General features: G+C 56.9%; 7 protein-coding genes across 7 annotated transcripts; 3 read left to right on the top strand and 4 right to left on the bottom strand.

The window, feature by feature from the left end:
• Window positions 1–1,341: 1,341 nt before the first annotated feature.
• Window positions 1,342–3,699, bottom strand: JCM15063_000046 (FMN-dependent alpha-hydroxy acid dehydrogenase family protein; the record flags this gene model as incomplete). Its single annotated transcript, XM_076680911.1, has 10 exons — window positions 1,342–1,454; window positions 1,529–1,568; window positions 1,632–1,698; window positions 1,772–2,042; window positions 2,116–2,640; window positions 2,707–2,972; window positions 3,041–3,087; window positions 3,158–3,182; window positions 3,254–3,362; window positions 3,432–3,699. The coding sequence occupies 10 exons, from the start codon at window positions 3,697–3,699 to the stop codon at window positions 1,342–1,344; spliced, it is 1,731 nt and encodes a 576-aa protein (XP_076531989.1).
• A 1,294-nt stretch (window positions 3,700–4,993) lies between these two features.
• Window positions 4,994–6,827, bottom strand: JCM15063_000045 (uncharacterized protein; the record flags this gene model as incomplete). The annotated part of the gene is made up of 4 exons (XM_076680910.1): window positions 4,994–5,399; window positions 5,469–6,357; window positions 6,432–6,623; window positions 6,695–6,827. 4 exons carry the CDS (start codon window positions 6,825–6,827, stop codon window positions 4,994–4,996), a joined length of 1,620 nt encoding a protein of 539 aa, XP_076531988.1.
• Window positions 6,828–7,133: 306 nt separating this feature from the next.
• On the top strand, window positions 7,134–9,407 carry JCM15063_000044 (uncharacterized protein; the record flags this gene model as incomplete). Its single annotated transcript, XM_076680909.1, has 9 exons — window positions 7,134–7,469; window positions 7,533–7,692; window positions 7,765–7,877; window positions 7,947–8,306; window positions 8,367–8,502; window positions 8,582–8,691; window positions 8,760–8,974; window positions 9,056–9,201; window positions 9,280–9,407. The coding sequence occupies 9 exons, from the start codon at window positions 7,134–7,136 to the stop codon at window positions 9,405–9,407; spliced, it is 1,704 nt and encodes a 567-aa protein (XP_076531987.1).
• A 326-nt stretch (window positions 9,408–9,733) lies between these two features.
• JCM15063_000043 (uncharacterized protein) lies at window positions 9,734–12,704 on the bottom strand (the record flags this gene model as incomplete). Its single annotated transcript, XM_076680908.1, has 12 exons — window positions 9,734–10,088; window positions 10,183–10,283; window positions 10,369–10,393; window positions 10,476–10,680; window positions 10,761–10,967; window positions 11,030–11,085; window positions 11,145–11,300; window positions 11,392–11,457; window positions 11,533–11,866; window positions 11,931–12,073; window positions 12,210–12,296; window positions 12,361–12,704. 12 exons carry the CDS (start codon window positions 12,702–12,704, stop codon window positions 9,734–9,736), a joined length of 2,079 nt encoding a protein of 692 aa, XP_076531986.1.
• Window positions 12,705–12,827: 123 nt separating this feature from the next.
• JCM15063_000042 (carbon-nitrogen hydrolase family protein) lies at window positions 12,828–14,261 on the top strand (the record flags this gene model as incomplete). Its single annotated transcript, XM_076680907.1, has 6 exons — window positions 12,828–12,876; window positions 12,956–13,096; window positions 13,160–13,401; window positions 13,488–13,547; window positions 13,617–13,667; window positions 13,740–14,261. 6 exons carry the CDS (start codon window positions 12,828–12,830, stop codon window positions 14,259–14,261), a joined length of 1,065 nt encoding a protein of 354 aa, XP_076531985.1.
• A 1,842-nt stretch (window positions 14,262–16,103) lies between these two features.
• JCM15063_000041 (uncharacterized protein) lies at window positions 16,104–18,193 on the bottom strand (the record flags this gene model as incomplete). Its single annotated transcript, XM_076680906.1, has 7 exons — window positions 16,104–16,461; window positions 16,534–16,545; window positions 16,667–16,942; window positions 17,015–17,598; window positions 17,689–17,934; window positions 18,002–18,034; window positions 18,146–18,193. The coding sequence occupies 7 exons, from the start codon at window positions 18,191–18,193 to the stop codon at window positions 16,104–16,106; spliced, it is 1,557 nt and encodes a 518-aa protein (XP_076531984.1).
• A 626-nt stretch (window positions 18,194–18,819) lies between these two features.
• On the top strand, window positions 18,820–21,608 carry JCM15063_000040 (beta-glucosidase H; the record flags this gene model as incomplete). Its single annotated transcript, XM_076680905.1, has 4 exons — window positions 18,820–19,185; window positions 19,250–19,641; window positions 19,710–20,143; window positions 20,209–21,608. The coding sequence occupies 4 exons, from the start codon at window positions 18,820–18,822 to the stop codon at window positions 21,606–21,608; spliced, it is 2,592 nt and encodes an 863-aa protein (XP_076531983.1).
• Window positions 21,609–21,854: the final 246 nt, after the last annotated feature.

Below are 21,854 nucleotides of genomic sequence, written 5' to 3'. Positions count from 1 at the left end.
TACGTCTCGGTCAAAGCGACTGGCACAGGTGACTTTTCTCACCGAGTTGCTGGTTCCCCTTTGACCTCGCAAGTCCTCTCACAAGTCCTCCCGCGCACTTGACGCCAGTTCAACTTACAACGTCGACGTCGAGCCGTAGCAGACGTTGAAGCGCAGCAGCGTCTCGGAAGCTCTTGCTAGCTTTGCAGCTGCTTGAGTTTCGGGTCGCAGCCAACAAAGACACCTCTTTGCGCCGCTCAAGGCTCGTGCAACGACAGCGCACGCACGTTTGCGACGCAAGGGCGGCTGCAAAGCAGGCTCAGGTTAGCGCAAGGTTGTTTTGTCGAGAAGTGTTTAAGGCTTTTTCGCTTGTGAAGTTGCGAGCAAGACTTGCCCTGTTGGTCTTTTTCTTCCGCTCCTGTTCCGACTTGCTTCCGTGCTTGCTCGGCTCTGCCTTGCCTTGCTCGCTTAAGCGCAGGCTGCGTTTACTTTTTGCCACACCTGTTCTTTTCGTCTTTCTCCGCGACGTTGCTTGCACTGGTCAGCCGCCTCACTGCCTCGAGATCGCGCTGACGAGAACGCTAGAGCACGGACACGCGTGCTCCCGGCTGAGCTTACTCCAAACGCTTGAACCCCGGGACGCGAACCAAGCTCTTTTGCTCGTGTTACCTGCTCTTTCCGTCTCCGACTGTCTTGTCGCAGCCTCTTTCGGGACCGCCAACGGCGTACTCAGCTGGTAGCCCCAGGACCAGCTTCAAGAGACTGGCTCGGGTTTGTTTGTGACCTTTTGGGCATTTTTGCTTCTCCCAAAGTAGTCGAACTTTTTTGCCTCTTGACTCTTTAAGCTCTTTGCAAACCTCTCAAACCAGCGACTTCAAAGCCGTCTTCGTGAACGAGCGAAACGACGATTTTTTAGTGCGGTAGAAACAGAGCTCAGCTACTAGGCAGACTTGCTTTTTACTCTTGGAGCGAAAGAGCCTTTAGAAAGGTTGGCGTCGAGAAACGATCGCGCACTAGGGTTTATCTGTTTCCTCTCCAGATCAATCGGGCTGCTTGTGTCGCGTCAAGAGCGCAATCTAGCACACCCTTGGAAACCTCTGCCAAAGCATATCAACCCGAGTTTTGCAGACCCAGTGTGCTTGCCATGACCTCGTAACCTGTGGATGAAGAAAGACATCCGGAATCTCGTGACCGCGCGCAGGCTGACGCTTCGCCATAGGCTGTGTCCCAACAAATCTTGGTCGTCTGCACGATCAAAACAGGCTTGTGAGGGCGGTCCAAGCCCTGCGGCGGCCACTGCGTGCTCAAGCACGGTATATCGCTTGGCGACGGCAGTCGAGTGAAACCATGTTGAATTACAGCTCAGAGTTGCTTTCCTACCAGCCCGTCTAGCAGCTCTACCATTTCTGGCTTCAAGTCCTTCACCGACTTGGCTCCCAGCAAACGCATTCCGGTCGTAATTTCCTTGGTCAAAACTGCGGGCAAGCGGTCGCGCGAGGGAGTTAGCGGTCAGGTTGAGAGGGAGAGCATCGATATCCAGATGACTTACTATCTGTAGCGCGAATGACCCCTTCGTGGCCATAACAGGCCTGCACATGACAAGCATATCAGCTTTGATGCTCAAGTGAAATTCATGCCGCAGTTAACCTCACCGAGGAGTACAATGCAGCACGGCCAATTCCAACCCCCTTCGCGCCTACGCACAACGCCTTGAGCACGCTGAGCGACAGTCAGAGTCGAGCTAGTCAGTGATTACGCCGGAATGCAAGATAGGAGCGACAAAGCGTTGTACTCTGTACCGCGCTTGACCCCGCCGTCAATGTAAACTTCAAACTTGGGATCGTCGAGGAGGTTAGGCTGCTGTTGCCGGAGACGGACGAGGGTAGCGAGCGGCGGCGGTGCACTGTCGAGCTGACGCCCGCCGTGATTCGAGAGGATTACTCCAGCGGCACCGTGCTGATGCGCGAGCTGGACGTCGGCAACGGTCGAGACGCCTTTGACAATCACAGGCAGGCCAGGCGCGTGGCGTTTGATCCAGTCAAGGTCGGCCCAGGTGAGATCGGCTGCGGGGACAGTGGTGAGCAAGTCAGCTTGGTTCAAAGGCAACAGATGCGGATCCGGCGTTCGACTGCTCACCGTCGAACAGCCTGGCGCCCTGCGCAGCCACGCCTGTCTCGGTCGGCCCGCCAGCCTTGCGTTCCCTCGTCTTGGCGGGTGGTGCGGCAACGTCCTTCTCCCGGTTGCCAATCGCAGCCACGTCCACCGTAACAACAATCGCCCGTGCGCCGTTTTCGAGCGCCTGTCTGAGCCGGAACTCGCTCGCTTTCCTGTCCTTCATGACGTACAGCTGGAACCACAACTCGGCCTTGTCCTGCCCTGCTTGTCTGAGCTTGTCCCGCTCGGCGGCGAGGTCCGCGAACGCGACTGAGGCCATGGTCGAGACGATCTGAGGGATACCGGTGACGGCCGCAGCGCGAGTGACGTTGAGCTCGCCGTCGGGGTGGGCGTGAGACGAGGCGCCGGTGGGGGAGTAGAAGAGGGGAATCGGAATCGGCGAGGAGGAGGGGAGGAAGGTGGTAGAGGTATCGATGATCTCGACCGGACGGAAGACCCGCGGGAGTAGACGCAGGAACGACCACGACGAGCAGGTAGATTGGTACGCTGCAAGCAGGATTGCGAATCACTTCAGCTGCCATCCTCGAAACAAGCTCGAGATACGCTGCTGACCTGCGCCATCGTCCGCGTACGAGCTGACGAAATTCAACGCGCGCGAATCCTCGCCCAGAACTGTCCTCGCGAGCGCCTCGAACTGGTTGATGTTGATTACAGCCTCGACGGGTGGCAGCTCAGCCCGCCGCTCGTCTGCCTCCTCAATGTCGGCCCCAACCCCTGCCACCTCCAGAACAGCGCCGGGAGCAAGGCGCCCGACGCGCCGGATCTGATTGCGGATTCGGGGCAGCACATCCGAGGCGTGCATCAGGTTGAACAAGGGGCTGCTCCAGAAAAAGAGAGCCGGGTCAGAAAAAGAAATGGCCCAAACGGGCACAAAATTATTACTCACGTTATATCCATTCCGAAGTGTTGCATCAGGAGCTCTGCTCCGCCAGGCTGACAAGAAGACGGAGACATTCAGGCTCAGAAGGTTCTCGATCGAAGAGGTGGTCCGGCTGAGGCTCACGTGCTGGGCAACAAACGACGAAACGCTGAACATTTCAGAGGATGTGGCAATCAGCATGACGAATAGTCCCAAATCAGTGGCAAGCGGATCACTCACTCGTAGACTACGTCCTCAATCACCACCCACTTGTTGGCCGTTATTGCTTCAGCCTCCACCACGTCATCTTCCTCACTCGAATCAGCCGGCGCGTCCAGTCGGAGTTGGTCTGCCTACCAGTGGGAGCATGGTCAGTATCCAACAGCCAGTTTGAATTGCAAAGATGCCAAGGTTTGACTTGCTGTGAGGGCGAGGGCGATCAGGGCGGCGACTAGTCCAGCTCCGGCGAGGCTTGACCGCTGGACCCAGCTTGGTCCAACATGGTGAGGTGGGAGGCGACGGTGGGATCCATTTAGAGACGCAGTGGTGGCGGTGGAGGCAAAGGGCGGGGCGAGCGGGGCTTCGCCGGAGAATCGTCCGCACAGTTTCGCCGACGAGGTGAACACTCGAGCACACCTCGAGCCCCTCACCCATGGGCGCGCGCTGATGCCAACCAGCTTGACCATGTCGAAGGGAGTCGTAGATGTAGCGCCGAGAAGCAGCTAGCAGCTCTCGTCTTGGACTTGATCGGCACTCTCTTCCGGGCGCGAGCCAATTCACACGCCTGTGCCCCCACGCCCTGCCCCGCCTGGCCAACGGCTCATCATTGTCCCGAATTGGCAGCCCCGCCCCCATCCCGACGCGACTGGCCCTTCTCTGCGCATTCGCAACGATGGTACTGTGCACTACAGTGGTAGTAAAGCCCGTCTACCACGCGAATACGAGAAGTGCTCTTTACGAGTGCCAGTCAGCCCCTCAAGGTCGTTCGCAGTTGTGTATTCGGGTTGTCGCGAACAGAGCGAGCGAGACTTTGTGGTTCGAGACGGCAGTATTATCGAGGGTTTGAAGTCGCTCGCTGTGGTCGCACGTAGTAGTGATCGCTTCTCATCCTTATATAGCGCCAATTGCGCTTGACTAGAGTCACAAGCTCGGCGGAATCTTTGAGTCGAGGGGTTGTAGGTCATGAGTGAGCCATGCCCGGTCCTTTCCAAAGCAATCTCCGACTTGCGCCTGGGACCGCTCAGATCCCCCTTCAACTGCTAACCCGCACGCTCGGGTTGCTACTTCCGTTGTTTCGTCTTGACTCGCTTCGACATGGGTGCTAGAATAGGTTCAGCTCGGTCTCCAAAGCGTCACCAACATTGCGAGTTCTCCCCTAGCGCTCTTCCGCCTCCTGCAGGCGTCTTTTCTCGCCCTCCCTATCGCACCTTCCAAGCCTTCATGCGTTCCGGAGAGTGCTCTGTCAGGGGAAACTGCCCGTCACAGGACGCGCAGATAGCTTCTTTCCCCCTTTCGTCCCGGTGCTGAGCAAACGTGATTGAACCCAAGCTCGTCGTCAGAATCCCTCGATGCATCCAGGCAGCGTCTCACAGCACGTGCATGCGATCCATGGCGTTTCAAATCGCAACTTGGATCTTGACAATCGAGGTACGAGGACCCGGGATTGCACGGATAAAGGAACCGTACAGTGAATCTTGACCTTGCCGCTTGAAAGAGCGAAAGCGAGTACGCGGAGACAATTCAAACGGGAACAACTCGTGTGTCACAGTCGGAGCAGTCGCAATATCGCACATGGAAAAGTACATCCGAGCAAGCGCACGAGCGTAGCGCGATCAAGCTGGGTCCCAGAATAACAATTTTGGTTCAGACAGCAATCATTTGTTGACAATACATTCCAATGTGACAAGGAGTCAAAACAAGACAGGAGAGAGTCGAGAGAGGGTGAAACCTGATGAACCTGCAAATCCACGCACGTGATCCTCATGCACTCAACTGTCCGATCTTCGTCTTCGCATACCACGTCCGAGCCCGCTTTCCAAATACCCACGCCAACAGCGATAGCGAGCTGATTGCCACCGCGAGCGATCCGAGCGAAATCATAAACATGCGCGTACCCACCTTGGCGAGCCACGCGTTGATCCAGAGAATGATGAGGAACCCAATCAACGACTTGACGAGGACGACGAGCGCGACGGCTTCGGCGGCGGTTCCGCGCGCGCAGTCGGAAACGTAACCGATGCACGAGATCGTTCCAGCCGAAACACCGATGTGGAAGATGGCGATGAAAATGGCCGGGACCACCCACGAGCTCGAAGTTTGAAGACCCCATCCAAACAGCCCAATTCCGCTCAACACGCAGAAGGGAATCATGGGAATCAGGCGGAACCTGAGCAAATCGGAGGAACAGGGATTCGATTAGCCGGGCGCTGTGCTAAATGGGCTCGGGGTGACTCACTCTGGCTCGTACACTCCCGAGTTGCGCTTCGCGAGGGCCTTGACCGAAAAGTCCGACAGCGGTCCAGACAAGACCGTTCCGATCAAGGTGCCGATCAAAGGGGGGATACCCGAGATGATACCTACTGCGCCGGTCGAGAAGTTGTAAGGCGGTGCCGAGAACAACTGCGAGTAGATGACCGACACCATCGGTAGCAAGTTGAACACGACCGAGAAAGTAAGCGCTCCCCAGACGACTGCGGGCGAGGTGACGTGCAGGAAGGGGCGGAAGAGAATGATGAAGATGGACTGATTGCTCTTGGAGCCGGAGAAGGGTTTGTAGGCTGCCCACTTTGACTGCGAGTGATGGATGTCGACCGTGGCGGGTGCAATGACGGCGGTGGCGGCCATCTCGTCCTTCTCCTTCTCCGTGTCGAACGAGCCGGCGCGCTGGCGCCTCGCGTCGATCTCGGCCTCGTAGTAGGAACGATCGTAGTACATCTCGGGTACGAAGGCGATGGTCATGAGGAAGAGGAGCCCAGCAGCGAGGCCTTGCCACCAGAAGACAAAGGTGAAATCCTGTCGCTGGATGATCTGAGCCGAGATGACCGGTCCGATGTTGACGCCTCCGACCAAAGCGATGTTCCATACAGCCATGCGCTTGCCGCGCTGGTGGACGAAGAAGATGTGGTTGATCGCGCTCGGTACGCAGTTGAAGTAGCATCCCATCGAAATGCCCTGCACGACCCGAGAAGCGAGGAGGCTGGGATAGTTGGCGCCTGATCCACCTGCCCAGAGCATTGACACCAACTGGAGCAGGCTCGCGAGGAGGAAGGCTGGCCGCGTGCCGAACTTTTGCTGGATCACAGCGAACCACCAACTTCCGACACCGATCGTCAGAACGAGCGAGCCTGCATGAACGCGACCAGGGTCAGGATCTCGTGACGGGTGCACGTGATGGCTGACAAGACAGAGATGGACTTGCCTGCGAGTTGGGCAACTTTGCCAATAGGCTCGTTGAGGATTGTGACCAGCTCGACAAAGGCGGGCGAAAGGAGGGGGCCGCACGTCCCTGCAAGGATGGTTCCGAAGATAAGAGTCGCGAAGCAAGTCTCTTTCTTGATCGAACTCCAGTTGAGGGGGTCCATGGGATCGTCCGACGGAGTCGGCACCAGCACTGTACCGTTACCAAGCACTCAGTCAGCGGCATGTCGCGCTCGAGTGGGTAAGTACCCATAGACTGCTCACCGAGGCCAGGGTCGTCCGGAGCGTGCTTGCTCCAGGCATCATGGACAACGTCCTTGTCCTCCTCGAGGAAAGCTGTGTCAGGGGCATCGGTAGTGTTGGCTAGGCCGCGTGGTTCGAGAATGCAGAGTCCCATTGGAGTAGACTAGCAATTGGAGAAGCGGAAGTCGAGTGAATGAGGAAGGAGAGAAGTGGAGAGAAGAGAGATAGGATTTTGATAGAACACCCCACAAAAGCCGGGACCGCGTCGGCGAAACGGGATGCTCGAATCCTCCGGTGACAAATGCGGGGCCCGGCACAACCTGTCGTACAGATAGCACGGCACAATGTCAGTCACAGTTTGCCCGTAGATCATCCTCGTGACGGGTCGCGTTCGAACCCCTCTTTGTGGACTGCTCTGCTCCCTCTTTGCTGCTGTTATTTGCCATTCGACACGCCTACAATGCTCACGACCCATACGATCCCCGTCCACGACCCTGTCGCCCGCCACCCTCCGGCTGAACCAGCGTTGCAGGCCATCGCGCGAGCCAAGAAGGCGGAACAGGCCCGGCTGATGCCCAAAGAGTGGACCATCGAGCCAGCCTATCTGCGCCGATTCGCACCTGACACGGAGGCGTACAAGATCATGAGCGAGTCCGGGATATTGAGCGAGTACGAACTCGAATTGACCGAGTCGCTGGAAGGAAGCACGCTCGGAGGGAGGATCCTCGCGGGAGAGGTCTCTGCGTCCGACGTCGTACGGGCCAGCTGCAAGCGAGCAGCAATCGCCCACCAACTTGTAAGCACCAGCGAGTCTTATTTGACCGAGAATTTGCCCTGACTCACTCTGGAAATCAATCAGACGAACTGCCTGACCGAGATCTTGTTCGACTCTGCCCTCTCTCATGCGCGCGTGCTGGATGAGCACCTCGCGCGGACAGGGCAGCTGGTCGGCCCACTACATGGCTGGCCCATCTCGCTCAAAGACCAGTTCAACATTGAAGGTGTGGACACGACCATGGGTGAGTTGATCGCATCTCGTGTCGGTACCAGTCGCGGGACAGGGCTGAGTCGCTGTTGGCGTATCTTGCTAGGATTCGTATCACTCGTGGGGCAGCCTGCACAGCACGCGTCAACTCTGGTGGAGATCCTCGAGCGACTCGGGGCTGTCATCATTGCAAAAACTAATGTGCCTCAAACTCTAATGGTAACTCGAATTGGCTATCACGTGACCCCACCCGCATTGATTGTCTGATCACTTGCCTCTTGTTGCCAGGCTGAGGAGTCCAACAACTACGTGTTTGGGCGCACCCTGAATCCACACAACCGCTCCCTCATCAGTGGTGGTTCCTCGGGCGGAGAAGGCGCCCTCGTCGCGCTCAAAGGCTCCCTCGTCGGCGTCGGGACTGACTTTGGCGGCTCGATTCGCAAGCCGTCAGTCTACTGCGGGCTGTACGGTCTGCGCCCAACAACGGGTCGCCTGCCTTACCGCGATGTGAGCAACGTCATGAAAGGGTTCGAGGGCATCAAATCGACGATCGGGCCCATCGCGAGGGACGTGCGTACGATCGAGGCTTTCATGCAAGCTGTGATCGGGGCAGAGCCCTGGTTGTCCGATGTGACTGTCATCGAGAAGGTGAGCTCAACTCGTGTCTGGCAAACGGACGAGGCTGACTAGCATCTTTGCCGGTTCCAGGCTTGGACTTGCCCATCTCGATCTGAGAGGCTCAAGATTGCAGTCGTGTACGACGACCAAGTCGTGCATAATCACCCTCCCGTTCAGCGCGCCCTCGAGGAAACTGTAGCAGCTCTTCGCCACTCTGGTCACACGGGTCAGTCGAGACTAGGAATTACCAAATGTGACGTTCCGCGTATGGAGGCTGATCGGTGTCTTGTCTTTGATGAAAACAGTCATCGAGTGGACCCCTTTCGATCATGTGCATGTGCAGAGATTGTTTGGCGAGTTGGCTGCAGCTGATGGCGGGGCCGATCTGCAGTCCTTTGTTGCAAAATCGCGAGAGGTTAGTTGATCTTTACTCTGTCGATAGCGATCGCGAACACTGCTCACGAGACAATTTGACCTGAGCAGCCGATTGTACCTGAAGCTTTCCCGTTCAATTCGTCGTCGGCCAAAAATGTGTACGAGTTGTCGCAGCTCGTGCAAAAGCGCGACGCCTTCCGCCAAGAGGTCCGCCGGCGGTGGGCTCAGTCTGACGTGGACGATGGTCGTCGGGTCGATGCGATCCTGTGCCCGGCCGCGCCTCATCTCGCAATGCCCCCAGCCGGCAAGCCCCGAGCAGCAGAGTGAGCCCTTCCCTCTCGTCACGTCACGGGTCCTGTCGACGCTTTTCCGCTGACCGAATACGATGCATTCTCTTTCGACAGGCTCATCTCGTGGACTACGATCTGGTCGCTCGCCGACTTGCCCGTTTGTGCGATCCCGGTCGGCACGTTCGACCCGATCAAGGACACGGCACGGGGGCTACCAGGTCCAGCGTACAACACCTCTGATCAGGCTCACTGGGACTCATGTGAGCTCGTTGTTTTGAGACATTCGCTACCCATTCCAGACACTGACTACCACTTTTTGCGCTTCTCTCGAACTGCAGACTCTCCAAGCATGTTCAGCCGAGCGCCGATTGGATTGCAGCTCGTCAGCCCGCGGCAGCATACCGAGGCTGAGCTTTTGGGTATGGTTGCCGCGGTCGACAGAGCACGGGCTGCATTCGAGTTGTAGATTGTCCCAAGTCGTCAGTGCGGGGTCCAGTTGATGCGTTCAGGGTCAAAGCAAAGCTGGAATCGGTACAGCCTCTGGTAGGAAAAGGCAAAAACTTCGCCTGGTCTCTTCATACCCAATTCTCTTCCAGTAGTCCAGTGTTTTTGAATGTACATATTCCGCTTGAAAGGCAAAGGTTTCCAGCTCTCAAGCTACAGCAACCGAGCCTTCTTGACGTGCGTCTTTGATTCTTGGAAATGGGTAGCTACGTTTACATCTCGTGAGCAGCGAGGCAGACTATACTGGTACAACATGAAATTCACAAAAAGGAGTCACTCGTATCAATGTTACTCGTATACAAACCCCTGCCCTTCAAGCCCGGCGGCATCTCCCCACGACCATCCGCCCAACATGGGGTCGCTCATCATCGACGACAGCGCGTCGAGCGCTTCGCTTGAGAACCCGGCTCCCCAGGCCGCTCCCTCGTCCGCCGTCCAGCTTGCCCCGGCTCCCATGTCTGGCAAGAGGTTGATAGGTTGAGTCGGTACTTGGTTGACCTGCAGGCGGGGGTCGGTTGTGGGATCGTGGTCCGCCACGGGCGGTACAGCCGAGGGAGCCAGAAGTGGCAGAGGCGGCGAGGGCGGCGCGAGGGCCTTGATTCGGGCCTTGATACGCTCAGCGTGGAGAGTCGCGATCGAGCGTCTTTGAGTTCGAAAATGGAGTGGACAGTTGCGGGGATTTCCATAATCTCAGCTTGGCTTGACGATGCAAAAAAAAAGATGACAGCGTTACTCACCCATTGACACGGTCGCGGCCTATGCGATCGAGGATGTCGGCGACGTTGAGGCAACTGGCTTGGAGCCCAGGTGCAAGACCGCGGTCGAAATAGTGCGACAGCTGAGCAGCGGACAGGAATACGAGTCAACGGGGGGATTTTCAAGGGACGGTATTCGAGGCTGGTCCTAGCTGAATCCTTGCTCACCTGCAAAAGGAGAACCGCCCCATAGCTAAACAAGCAAGATGCACCGAGGCTCGAGCGAGTCAGCATAGAGTGTTGGTGCGCGCGACGATCTTTCTTGTCCGACTCACGCAATGTTGACAATCACAAAGTTTGACGCGTAGCTGAGCATGGTCCTCTGATCCTGCGCTTGCCAGCCTGCTGCCTTGTTAAGTGTCCTGATGGCTGCCGCCCTGCACTCGCTCAGGATCGCATGTACCGATCCACCGGCAAACTGAAGCGAGATCAGGTTGAGCACAATCCCAAAATTCTCGGCCAGGATCTGCATGAACGGATCTGTTACAGAACCCTCCCGACAATACTTCGTCAGAATGCTGTGGGAGGGGATGATCGATTGCTAGAGGGGTCGCACTCACTGATTGCGGTCCAGCGTTCCGACCAGGCCTGCAATTCGGGCTTCCAGAACGAGACAAACGAGCGATGCAGGCGAGATGTCGCGCGCTCGTTGCGCAGGCCAGCCCAGAGATTGAGCGCACGAGCAAAGATGCGGTTGATGTGGTCGTTCGCCTGGTACTGGTAGTCGGGCGCGTCGGGCGCGCAAAAGGGGGGAGTGCCCTTGAGGCCTGACTCGAGGTTCAGCCTACCACAGGAACTGTCACAAAGGTGAATATCGCGAGCTGCTCACCTCCTGGCTGACTCAAACCAGTCATGGCGTCCATTCTACCGGTTTGGACAGACATCCTACACGATCAGAGCTCGGGTTAGCACGGAAAGGGTCAGCGATACCAGGAATCGCTCACGCAATCTGGCCTGCGAAAAGGAGTGACCAAGTTATAGACTGGCTTCTCTGAAATCGTTCCAAGTCGGCCTCCGAGAAGGGGTCACCCATAGTCCGATATGAGCGCAAGGCGCCGACGTCGATAGGCAGGTCAAGTCGGATCTCTGTTGCGATTCGCCTGTGAGGGGGAAGAGCAGCCGTGGGGAAGAGCAGGAGTCGGTCAGGTTGGTTTCACCGAATGATACGGAAACCCCCGCGCGAGAGCTTACATTGCCTCTCCCTGCCAAGTCCAGGCGCGGTCCTCGTTCCAGCTCGCCTCGGGCTGGGCCCAGTGGCTGTATATTCATGCGTCAAGTCAGCAAGATTTCGGCTATGACACGCTGTTCTCCGAGGGAGAAGGTTGTGCTCACGCAAGGAGAACATAGGCCTGTACAACCTCGATACTCTTTTGCCCTTCGGCAAAGGCCTTGATTGCCAAGTGGTGAGCATGTTGATGAATTGTGGCTGCAAACCTGGCCGAGCTCGGGTCGAAGGAGGCGACAGCAGCACAGATGGCCGAGGTGAGGAAGGGCGAGTTGAGTCTGAGGAACTCGGCATGGTGGATCGCTGGGTCGAGATGCCAGAAGAAGGGGTGCAAGTGAACAAAGTACAGATGAACGAGCCGTTCGAGGTCGGAGTGGGTCAGGATCCCGCACAGGACTGGGTCGACTGAGAAATCCGCCTCGGGCCGAGGTTGGTAAACTCCTGGAACCCGCAAAAACAGTCAATATCTGCGCCATAGTTCAAAATTTACGTCAAGTCGGCGTACCACTGTCGTAGTACGACACTGCTGGTCCTGCTGCGAGTTCGCGCGAGGACGAGGCTTGCGGCGGGGTGGCGGATGACTGGTGCGCGGCGGCGGCGAGAGTGGCGAGCGGATTGCGGAGCAGCACACTCAGCTCGTCGACCTCGCTGTGAGCGGCAGGAAGAAGGTGGCGCGGTCAGCACGACGCATCGCTCGAATCAGGGCTGAAATCGAGTGTACTTGTGCGCCAAGTGCTCATCTTGTTCTTGGTCTGACTCGCTCTCGCTGTTCCCGTGCGCGTACCCAGCTGAATCTGCAACAGAGTCGGTTGCCCCACCCGAGATGGCGGCCTGTATTGCAGTCTGGATTCGGAGGATCAACTCTTGATTCCTGCCGAGAGGGTCCGAACGAGGTTAGCGCGTTCCCGAAGTCGTGAACTCTGGAGCGTCTGTACTTTGAGAGTTGCTTCTTGGGGCCCCTGCGCCGCTCGCTCGGGTACTCGCACACCAAGCCTGCCCCGCTGCACCGCTCACAATCGACGCGGCCTGCCGGGGTGAGGCACCTCGCCTTGACCTTGCGGCACCCGACACACGCCTTGGCTGTCTGTCCCACTCGGCTGGGTTTGCCAGTGCTCCTCCGAGCTGCGCGCGAGTCGACGACGCGTTGCTCGTTCTCCCAGACGTGCTCGAGCAGGCTCAGCGCCTCCTGAAGCTGTCGATGTTGTGCGCCCGAGTCGGGATCAGCCGGCGTGGTCATCGTGCGAACGGCGGGTGCCGCGGGCGGAGGTCGCTGATGCATCAAGGGCGAGCGGGGAAGAGCGGCGAATCTGTCTGTTCGGTTTCACCGGTCTCTCCGGGTTGGCCCCCGTTATCAACTCCGACAATCAGATCGACCCCGTCTGCTTCATCCCACCCACTCATCATGTCGCCCCGTCGCCAGTTCAAAGTTGCCGCCGTCCAGGCCAGTTCGGGTGAGGGTCCTGACGCTATTTCCAACTACCGCACCGGGTTATCAGGGGCCTAGGCTGATCAAGGGCGTCGATTTATCAGTCACACTCGACGCGCAGGCGAATGTGGCAAAAGCGATCACCATCCTCGAAGATGCAGCCAAACAAGGAGCTCAGTTGGTCGTCTTCTCCGAGTTGTTCCTTTCGGGCTACCCGTTCTGGATCTGGCTCCATCCCTACGGCGGTCAGTCGTTCAGCCTCGTTCGACGCTAGTCCCGCTGGTTCCTGACCACCTACGCCACTGCAGAAATCGTCAACTTTACCAAACCCTACTACCAGCGCAGCGCCTTGACCGCCAATGGGCCCGAGGCGAACCTGCTCAGTCTCACTTGCCGCCGACTCGGGATTCGGGCCGTGATTGGCTATGCCGAGCGGGATCACGGCTCGCTCTACATGAGCCAGTGGATGTTTGGTCCGGACGGTTCCGTCGTGAGCAGGCGCAAGCTAAAACCGAGTATCATGGAGCGCGTCGTCTTTGGAGAGGGAAATGTGAGTCCAGTCTCGGTCCCAGGGACTTGATAATGATCGAACCGAAGGTATAGACTGACTCTTGTGTATCTGTCTCACTACAATAGGGATCGGATCTGGTCGTGGTCGATACCGAGATTGGAAGGGTTGGAGCTCTGCAGTGCTGGGTAAGCTCGATGGTCGAGTACATCCATTGCTCGTCTCGTTTCGTCAAGGCTGACGTTTCCGAGTTGCAGGAACACACTCAACTCTTGATCAAGCACAACATGGCGACCCAGCATGAAGAGGTACGCGCTCTCTCTGACCCGTCCCTCGGGCTTTCTCCGGGAAACAAACTTGATTCATGTCTTTGTCGTCAGATTCACTGCGCAAGTTGGCCTGCGTTCCCTCCCAAAATGCCTCATTACTCGCTCTCGCGCGATGCCAACTCCTCCATCATTCAATCCTACGCGGTCGAAACCTCGACTTTCGTGATTGCATCTACGTCTCCTCTGACCCAAGCAAACATCGACATTCACGTTGCCGGGAACGACGACCTTCGTGAGCTGATCCCGGTCGGAGGTGGCTACACTCAGATCTTCAGTCCCGAAGGTCAACCGCTGTGCTCAGAACCCGCGCACGACGCCGAAACGGTCCTGTATGCCGACGTCGACCTTGATGACATCTTTGTCGCAAAGAGTGCCATGGATGCCGTCGGACACTACTCGCGACCAGACGTGTTTGCCGTCACGGTGACGAGACCCGAGCCGAGAGCGCTCAACTTGGCGATCGGAGCCGGAATCTCACCGGCAGCGGCGTCCGAGAAGGTGCTCGAAGGAGGACGGGTACGCAAGGCGCTTCAGGCGGCCCCGCAGCAGCAGGAAGTGGAGCTCGCGGCTTAGTCATGATCGAAAGCTGTAGTCTAGTGAATCTGTGGCCCCGTGTGCATTCCCGTTCAAACCCGAGTCGAGAGCGCGTGTTCAAGAGGTGCAAAGAATTCGTTCACGACACTTGCGTTGTCTGCGAAACACGCTCTACAAATTGCGAACCTCGTCTTGGAACCTTTTCGGCGAGAGATGGCCTTTCTTAACGGGAGTACAGGCCTGCGAGCTCATGGCGCCTAGCCCACTCTGTGCGAGATCTTTGCTCTCCAATTTCTATGTAGAACATTTATCGCAGCAAAGCCAAACTCCTCAGGAACCCGCTCTGCCATATCTTTGACCAATAATGAGAACTAAAGCGCGACACGGGACAAATTTCAAGCGTCGCTATTGGCCGCTAGAGCCTCGTTCTTCAGACCCAAAAACAGAATCCTGACCTCAGAGTCTCGACCTGCCGATTCCCCGGCAGGTAGCTGATAGTCACGCGATACAGTGCGGGCGAGAACCACCCCCCACCCGCTGACCGCGCGGAGTGGCTAAAATAATTGGTCGGGGCAACGTTGTCCCGCCGATCGAACGCCCGTTAATTTACATGTAGCAGGCGTCTGCCCCACCTCGAACGATACGTGGGCATCGCGGCAAGGCGAGACTGTTCCAATCGGTCAAGCACGTGAACCATCCGGATTGTCGTGCACCTGTACTTTCCCTCGTCGATCAAATTTTGCATTGCCAAGCTGTTTTTGAGCCTGAAGCTCCCAACCAGCAGTCGACAGGTAATGGCGGTAGAAGAGGATCTAACTCACGCGTTGACTGCTCGAACTCTCATCGTTCAGGGTCAGCGTAAGGTTCAGCTACATCTGTCTCTTTTTTCGGGTCGCATCCGGCAGGCTCCCACAACACCGCAGCGTCGACAAGCTCATGTGTCGAAGGCAATGTCTACAAGACTTCGACCAAGGAATCACATTCAGTTGTTTGACAGCGAATCATGGGAATAGCTCGAGAGTCGTATCTGGGAATACGATTAGGCGAGCTTTATCGCCAAGCAGCCGTCTCGATCATCTCGCACCCCCCACAGTCAGGATGCATGAATGTCGAGTCTGTACCCGTCTCCTATTTGAGAAGCGCAGCGGGCCAGTTGATCGGTTCGGCGCAGAACAGGTGATGGAGGTCTGAGGCTGGGGTCGAGCATGAAAGGTTGCTAGTGTCGGCACATCAAACACAAGCACCGCCAAGAAGATGTTGTTGGCAACGTAGAGGTAGTTCATGAAGAGGGGGCAGAAAGAGCTAGCTATAGTGAGTAGTGAGAGAAGAGGAAGAAGTAGGCTTCCGGTACTGACATGGCTCTCGCATCTGGTAAGTCGAAGGTCCGAAAGCCAAGGCCAATCTGTTGCACTTGATGTGGCTATTGTCGCCATCTCAAACAGTGTCGTGATCAGGTCAGGTTGAAACTCATTTAATTTGTTGATGTCTCATCTTCGATTTGCATTTCCTCAGGCCATACAATTCCTTTGATATCCTGGACGTAATTGCATTTCGCGTAAGGCGCTGACAAAGACCTAATCAACTTGAACTAGATTGTAAACGAGCTTCCTTTCTTTCCGCAAGAAGTCTTATGACCCGCAAAGGTGTTCAGCGAGGGTTGACCTACAGTACATCGCGTATCGAACGAGACGCACATTTCCGAGTTTCGAAGATCACAAAGAGTCGGTTCGGTTTTGATCTGACTCGAAGGCTAAAGAATTCGTAAAAATCACAATTTGGATAACATAACACAAGTCCGCACAGAATTTCCCCGATGCAGTCACAGAATCTCAAAGATAGCCCAGTCTCTCTCCCTGCTATTGCCATTCTTGACCACTCCTTTCAAATCTTTTCGATCTCTTCAACTTCCTCTTTGCTGCGTTTGACGAGGTCGTCACGGTTGGCGGTAATGATCGCAAGGTTGTCCGTTTCGGTACCTTTGTCGAACAGGGCTCCAACTTCCTCTGCAGTGAGTCCTTTGGTTTCCGGGTACAGGAAGATCGCGGCAATACCGTACGCGAACGAGATGGCGACGTAGACGCCGTAGTACTTCCAGTGGATCTTGGCGAGGGCGATCGGGTTGACGTATTGGTTGGTGATCACGGCGAGCGTTTGGATGACGTTGAAGTAGGCGACTCCTTTCGAGCGGAGCGAGAAGGGGAGAATCTCGACGACGTAAGAGTACGAGAGCGGGTTGTAGCTGCCAAATGGACAAGTGAGACGCGTCAACTTTCAAGTACCTCTTCCTGACCGCATGAAAACCACTACTTACGACATGTTGTAGCTGTATCTCGCAAAAGGGCGGGAGAGGCAATGATAGACAAGCAGGTATCGAAAATGCACAGGTCAGCTCGGCGCACGAGAGCATCAACACAAGGAATTTTGAGATGGTAAGCGGTGCTTACGCGGCGTAAATAGTGAAGATGAAGAACATGGCGGCGTTGGCAGCATGCTTGTCGTGCCTTTCGGCGTAGAGGGCGGAACAGATCATGAAGCAGGTGTACGACACGAAGAAGGCAAAGGTACCGTAGATCCACAACGGGCGTCGGCCAACCCTGTCGACCAGAGACGCTCCCAAAGAAGCGCAGAACCAGTTCCAGACCGAAAGGCCGAGGTTGAATCCGGTGACAGAGCGAGTAGTGGTGAGACCCACGGTCTTGAGAACCGGCGCGATGTAGTAGCTGAGCAAGCAGAACGAGGCGAATGAGCTAGATGTAGAGACTCCCAAGTGGTAGCCGCAAAACGAAACTCACGACAAAATGCCTTGACCGAGCCATTGAGTGGCACTAGCGATGACGGTGATGACAAGTAGGCGGCGGCGATTGCCCTTGGTGGCAAGCATCGACCTCCAAGTGGTACCCTTGGACTGCTGCTCGAGTGCGATCGCCGTGGTCATCTCGTGAATCGAATTGACGACGAGTTCGTCGTCGAGCTTGCCATTGGCATGCAATCGCGCCACCAACTCGAGCGCCTCCTGGTTCCGCCCGCGCGAGATGAGGTACCTCGGAGACTCGGGCAGGAAGAGGAGAGTGCAGATGATGAGGATGATCGGAGTGAAGGCCTGGAACAGGGCGGGCACGCGCCAGACCCAGTTGCCGAGCGACGAGTTGTCTTTGAAGCCAAAGCCGAAGGTGAGGAGGGCGGCGATGATGGATCCGACGTAGTAGACAGTGTGGACAAAGGCAGTCGTGACCGAACGCAGTCGTGGGTGAGTGAGCTCGTTGCAGAGGCAGAGGGTCGAGACCAAGAGGAAGACGTTGCCGAAGCCGACGATGATTCGTCCACCAATCAGCATGCCAAGTGATTGCGAGAGCCCGCCGACAATAGCACCGGCAACCTTTTGCAGGAGAGCACGTCAGCGTCTGGACATCGATCGTCGACTCGGAAGAGAGGGGAACCAGTCGACCCCGATCGCATGAGCACTCACAATGAAGGAGGCTCCGATGAGGATTGCCGGCCTACGTCCATAGCGGTCGCAGATCCAGGACAAAGGAATCGGGGCCAGCAAAGTCGGGAAGTAGGCGGATGCGGTGAGGAGTCCGAGAGTCTTCGAGTCGGGATGGCCAAAGTACTTTCGCCAAGTAGCGAGGGCCTGGAGTCCCGACAGGTACGAGCCATCGTATCCAGAGGTGGCTAGGCCCAGGAAGAGGATCACGCAGTACAATGTGTTGACCTAAATACCAATGCGGGCGATGAGTGCAACGCGCTTGACAGAGCAGAAGAAGCGAGACCGGGCGCACCCTCAGTCCACGATCACGCCACCAGCACGGATCCTGTGTGTTATTGGGGTTCAGCTCAAAGAGTCCAGTACTGCGTGCGTGCCAAGAACTAGTCGTATGCAGCTGTCGCCAGTGCTATTGGTTTTCTGTGAGAGGGAAACTCACGGTGTTGTTTTGCCAGTTTTGGTACGTCGGGGTCCCGCCGGAGTGCATGATCGAATGTGGAGTGTAGACAAGAGGAAGGAAGGTGGCAGCAAGGCGACTGCTCCATAAAAAAGAATCAGGGGGCCCGGATTCCGGAGTCGAAGGAGCCCAATTCGATCGCGACGCCGGCAAGTCGCCGGCTCAATGTCGGTCTATAGGCGGTGCAACCGGAGCGTCGCGCACGGGGTGGGGCAAAGAAGAGATCACGATCGAGAAGAGGCACGCTGACCACAGTCGAGATCCAATACAGTAACAGCTAGAGGCAACTCAAGCAGCACTGGTGCTGCGCCGAAGAACACGTGCTGATTTTCGATCGAGCATAAAACATTACAGAGCCTGTCGGCGGTCGGGGCGCTCTCCCGTTCGGGCGTACAGTACAGTACCGCACTGTACTGTACAGCTGAGACCCAATCCGGCGCGTGACCGCAGCAGCAGTGGGCGGTGGGTTGTCGGCGGGTTGTCGGCGAGAGCAAAATTGAAGCCCGAACGCGCGCGACGCCGAAATCGTGCCGATCCCCTCCCCCGCCCAATAGGCCGGCCGTGGGGCCAAGCGGATCTGGCTGCTGATCATGATGCCGCCTAATTTACCTCACGCTTCACCGCTCTCCTAACAACGCTCCCCACACGGCATCAACATGGCTGCTCCACTCAGCCTCGAGCAGTACGCCTCCGCCGACCTGCACGCGGTCCTCGACTCACTCACGGTCGCCGAAAAAGTTTCCCTTCTCGCCGGCGCCGACTGGTGGAATACTGTCCCGATACCGCGCGTGGGCGTGCCCAAGATCAAGTGCTCCGATGGACCGAATGGTGTGCGCGGGTCATCCCACTTCAATCCAACTCCAGCGACATGCATTCCCGCTGCGACCGCTCTTGGCGCGACCTTTGACACCGATTTGATCAATCAAGTCGGTGGTCTCCTCGCGAGGGAGTGTGTAGCCAAAGGATCCTCCTTGCTCCTGGCGCCGACGTGCAACATTCAAAGAAATCCGCTCAATGGAAGGGTGAGCTGTTCCGAATAAGATTGTCCAAGTTGCCCGAGCTTGACGCAGATTCTGTTGTTCACAGGCTTTCGAATCGTTCTCCGAAGACCCCCACCTGTCGGGTCACATCACCGCGGCTTACATCAACGGTCTGCAGGACAACGGGATCGGAGCATGTCCAAAACACTTTGTCTGCAACGATTCCGAGCACGAGCGCATGAGCTGTAGCTCAGAGGTTGGCGCCCGCGCCCTCCGCGAGATCTACCTCAAACCGTTCCAGATCGCTCAACGCCTCTCGCGACCATGGTCGATCATGACTGGGTACAACCGGCTCAACGGAGTCTTTTGCTCCGAGGACAAGAGCCTTCTGCAAGGCATCCTCAGGGACGAGTGGAAGTTTGACGGAATGGTCATGTCGGATTGGACGGGGACCTACTCGACCGATCTCGCAATCGAAGCTGGCCTCGATCTCGAAATGTAAGTCGTCTACTCCCGGTCCATGCTCTTGGTCCGAACCGCAAACTAAGCCAAATGATCATTCATAGGCCTGGCCCTGCGCTATTCCGAGGACAGCTCGCCATCAAACAGCTCCAGACCAACAAAATCACCGAACGAGCAATCGACGCACGCGCCTTCGCGATCCTCCAGCTCGTCCAGCGCTCAGTGCAAGCCGATATCGAGCTCGTCCGCCACAATTCGGACCCTGAGCAGCCGACCAACAACCCGGACGATCGCGCACTCAACCGGAGAGTCGCGGCAGAGGCGATCGTGTTGCTCAAGAACTCGTCGGGAGTGTTGCCCCTGTCAAGAGACGAGGTCAAGTCCGTGTTAGTCATCGGTCCGAATGCAAAAGTTAGGACGGTTTCGGGTGGAGGGAGTGCATATTTGACTTCAAACTACGTCGTCACGCCACTCGAGGGAATCCAGACCGGGCTCGAAGGAACAGCAGCGCAGGTCAAGTATGCCCCGGGTTGTTATGGTGAGCGTTGCAGTTGGACTTGCTTCCGAACTTTCCGAGATACTGACACTTGCCCTCTTTCACAGCTCACAAATTCCTGCCCATGATGGACGGTTCCCTGTTCACCGCCGACGGCAAGCCCGGCTGGACCTTTTCCTTCTACAACGACCCTCCTGAAGCTGGCAAGGAGCCCGTTGCGGTACACGTCATGAAAGGCACCCGACTCCGGATCAACGACGAGAAACCTGCAGGCCTCGGTGACCTCTTCTACGTCTCTGCCGAGGGACGGTTCACTCCCGATCAGACGGGACCATTCGAGTTTGGCGTGTCGCTCGTCGGGCGCGCGTATCTCTACATCAATGACAAGCTCGTCCTCGACAACGGAATGGAGACCGAACAAACCCCCGGATCGTCGTTTTACGGACTCGGCACTATCGAAGAAACGGTCAAGATCAACGTCAAGGCCGGGAACACCTACAAGGTTCGGGTCGAGTACACGAACGTGCCTCGCCCTGTGACGAAAGGCTCGAGCGTCAACAAGAAACAGCCGGCACTCATGATGGCCGCCTTCCGTCTCGGTGGTGCCCCTTACATCAACGAAGACGACTCTATCGCCGAGGCGGTCGAGCTCGCGAGAACCAACGATGGCCCAGTCGTGTGCGTGATTGGAACTTCGATGGATTGGGAGGCCGAGGCGAGTGACCGGGAATCACTCGACTTGCCAGGACGGACGAACGAATTGGTCAGCCGCGTACTTGACGCCAACCCGAACACGATCATCGTGAATCAGAGCGGATCGGTCGTCACGTTCCCGTGGGTCGACAAGGCCAACACCCTGCTGCAGAGTTGGTTTGGTGGCGACGAGACCGGCAACGGTATCTTTGATGTCTTGTTCGGCAAGGTCAACCCCTCAGCCAAACTGCCGCTCACCTTCTACAAGACCATCAATCAATGCACTGCGCACCTCAACTGGGGTTCCGAGTCGGGTCGCACCCTCTATGGCGAGGGAGTCTTTGTTGGTTATCGTGGCGTACTCGAGACCCAGCGGACGCCCACGTTCGAGTTCGGCCACGGGCTCAGTTACACCTCGTTCGACTGGTCAGACTTCTCGATTTCCGGTTTTACGTCCGCCGCGTCCGCCGACGATCTCGCGGTCAAGGTTTCGGTCAAGGTGACCAACACCGGCTCCCTCGCTGGTCGTGACGTCGTCCAAGTGTTCGTTTCAGACCTGGTCAGCTCGTTCCGCCGCCCCATTCGCGAGCTCAAAGCGTTTGCCAAGACCAAGCTCTTGCAACCGGGTCAGTCTCAGGTCGTCACGCTAGCATTGGACAAGTATGCTTTCTCCATGTGGGACGACACCGAGTCTACCTGGCTGGCCGAGAAAGGCGAATTCCGAGTGGCGGTTGCGACCAGCTCGGCGGACAAGGCGCAGGTTGACGATGCGACGATCGAGCTGAAAAGCTCGTTCAGGTGGAAAGGGTTGTAAAGGGTTGTATAGCACATTTGTAGTATTGCTTCGTTCGTTGTGTCATGAATAGACAGAGTTTGTTACTCGAATCGCATCTACTGTCAAATGTATATCATCTCGGGAGACGGCCCGCGAGCCCAGGAATCGCCAGAGTTGACTTTGGTCGACTCACCTAGAGGCTCTTGCGCCCACGCATAGGTGTGGAACCTCTCAGAGCTCGAGTTTTATTACTGGCGCTTACGGGCAGATTGCTGGCTTCGTCAA

This window comes from Sporobolomyces koalae (assembly GCF_050403365.1).
Source record: "Sporobolomyces koalae JCM15063 DNA, S_koalae_JCM15063T_v1_ctg48, whole genome shotgun sequence".
Classification (NCBI taxonomy): domain Eukaryota; kingdom Fungi; phylum Basidiomycota; class Microbotryomycetes; order Sporidiobolales; family Sporidiobolaceae; genus Sporobolomyces; species Sporobolomyces koalae.
Note: the sequence above shows the minus strand (reverse complement) of the source record. Positions and strands in the feature narration are given on the sequence as shown.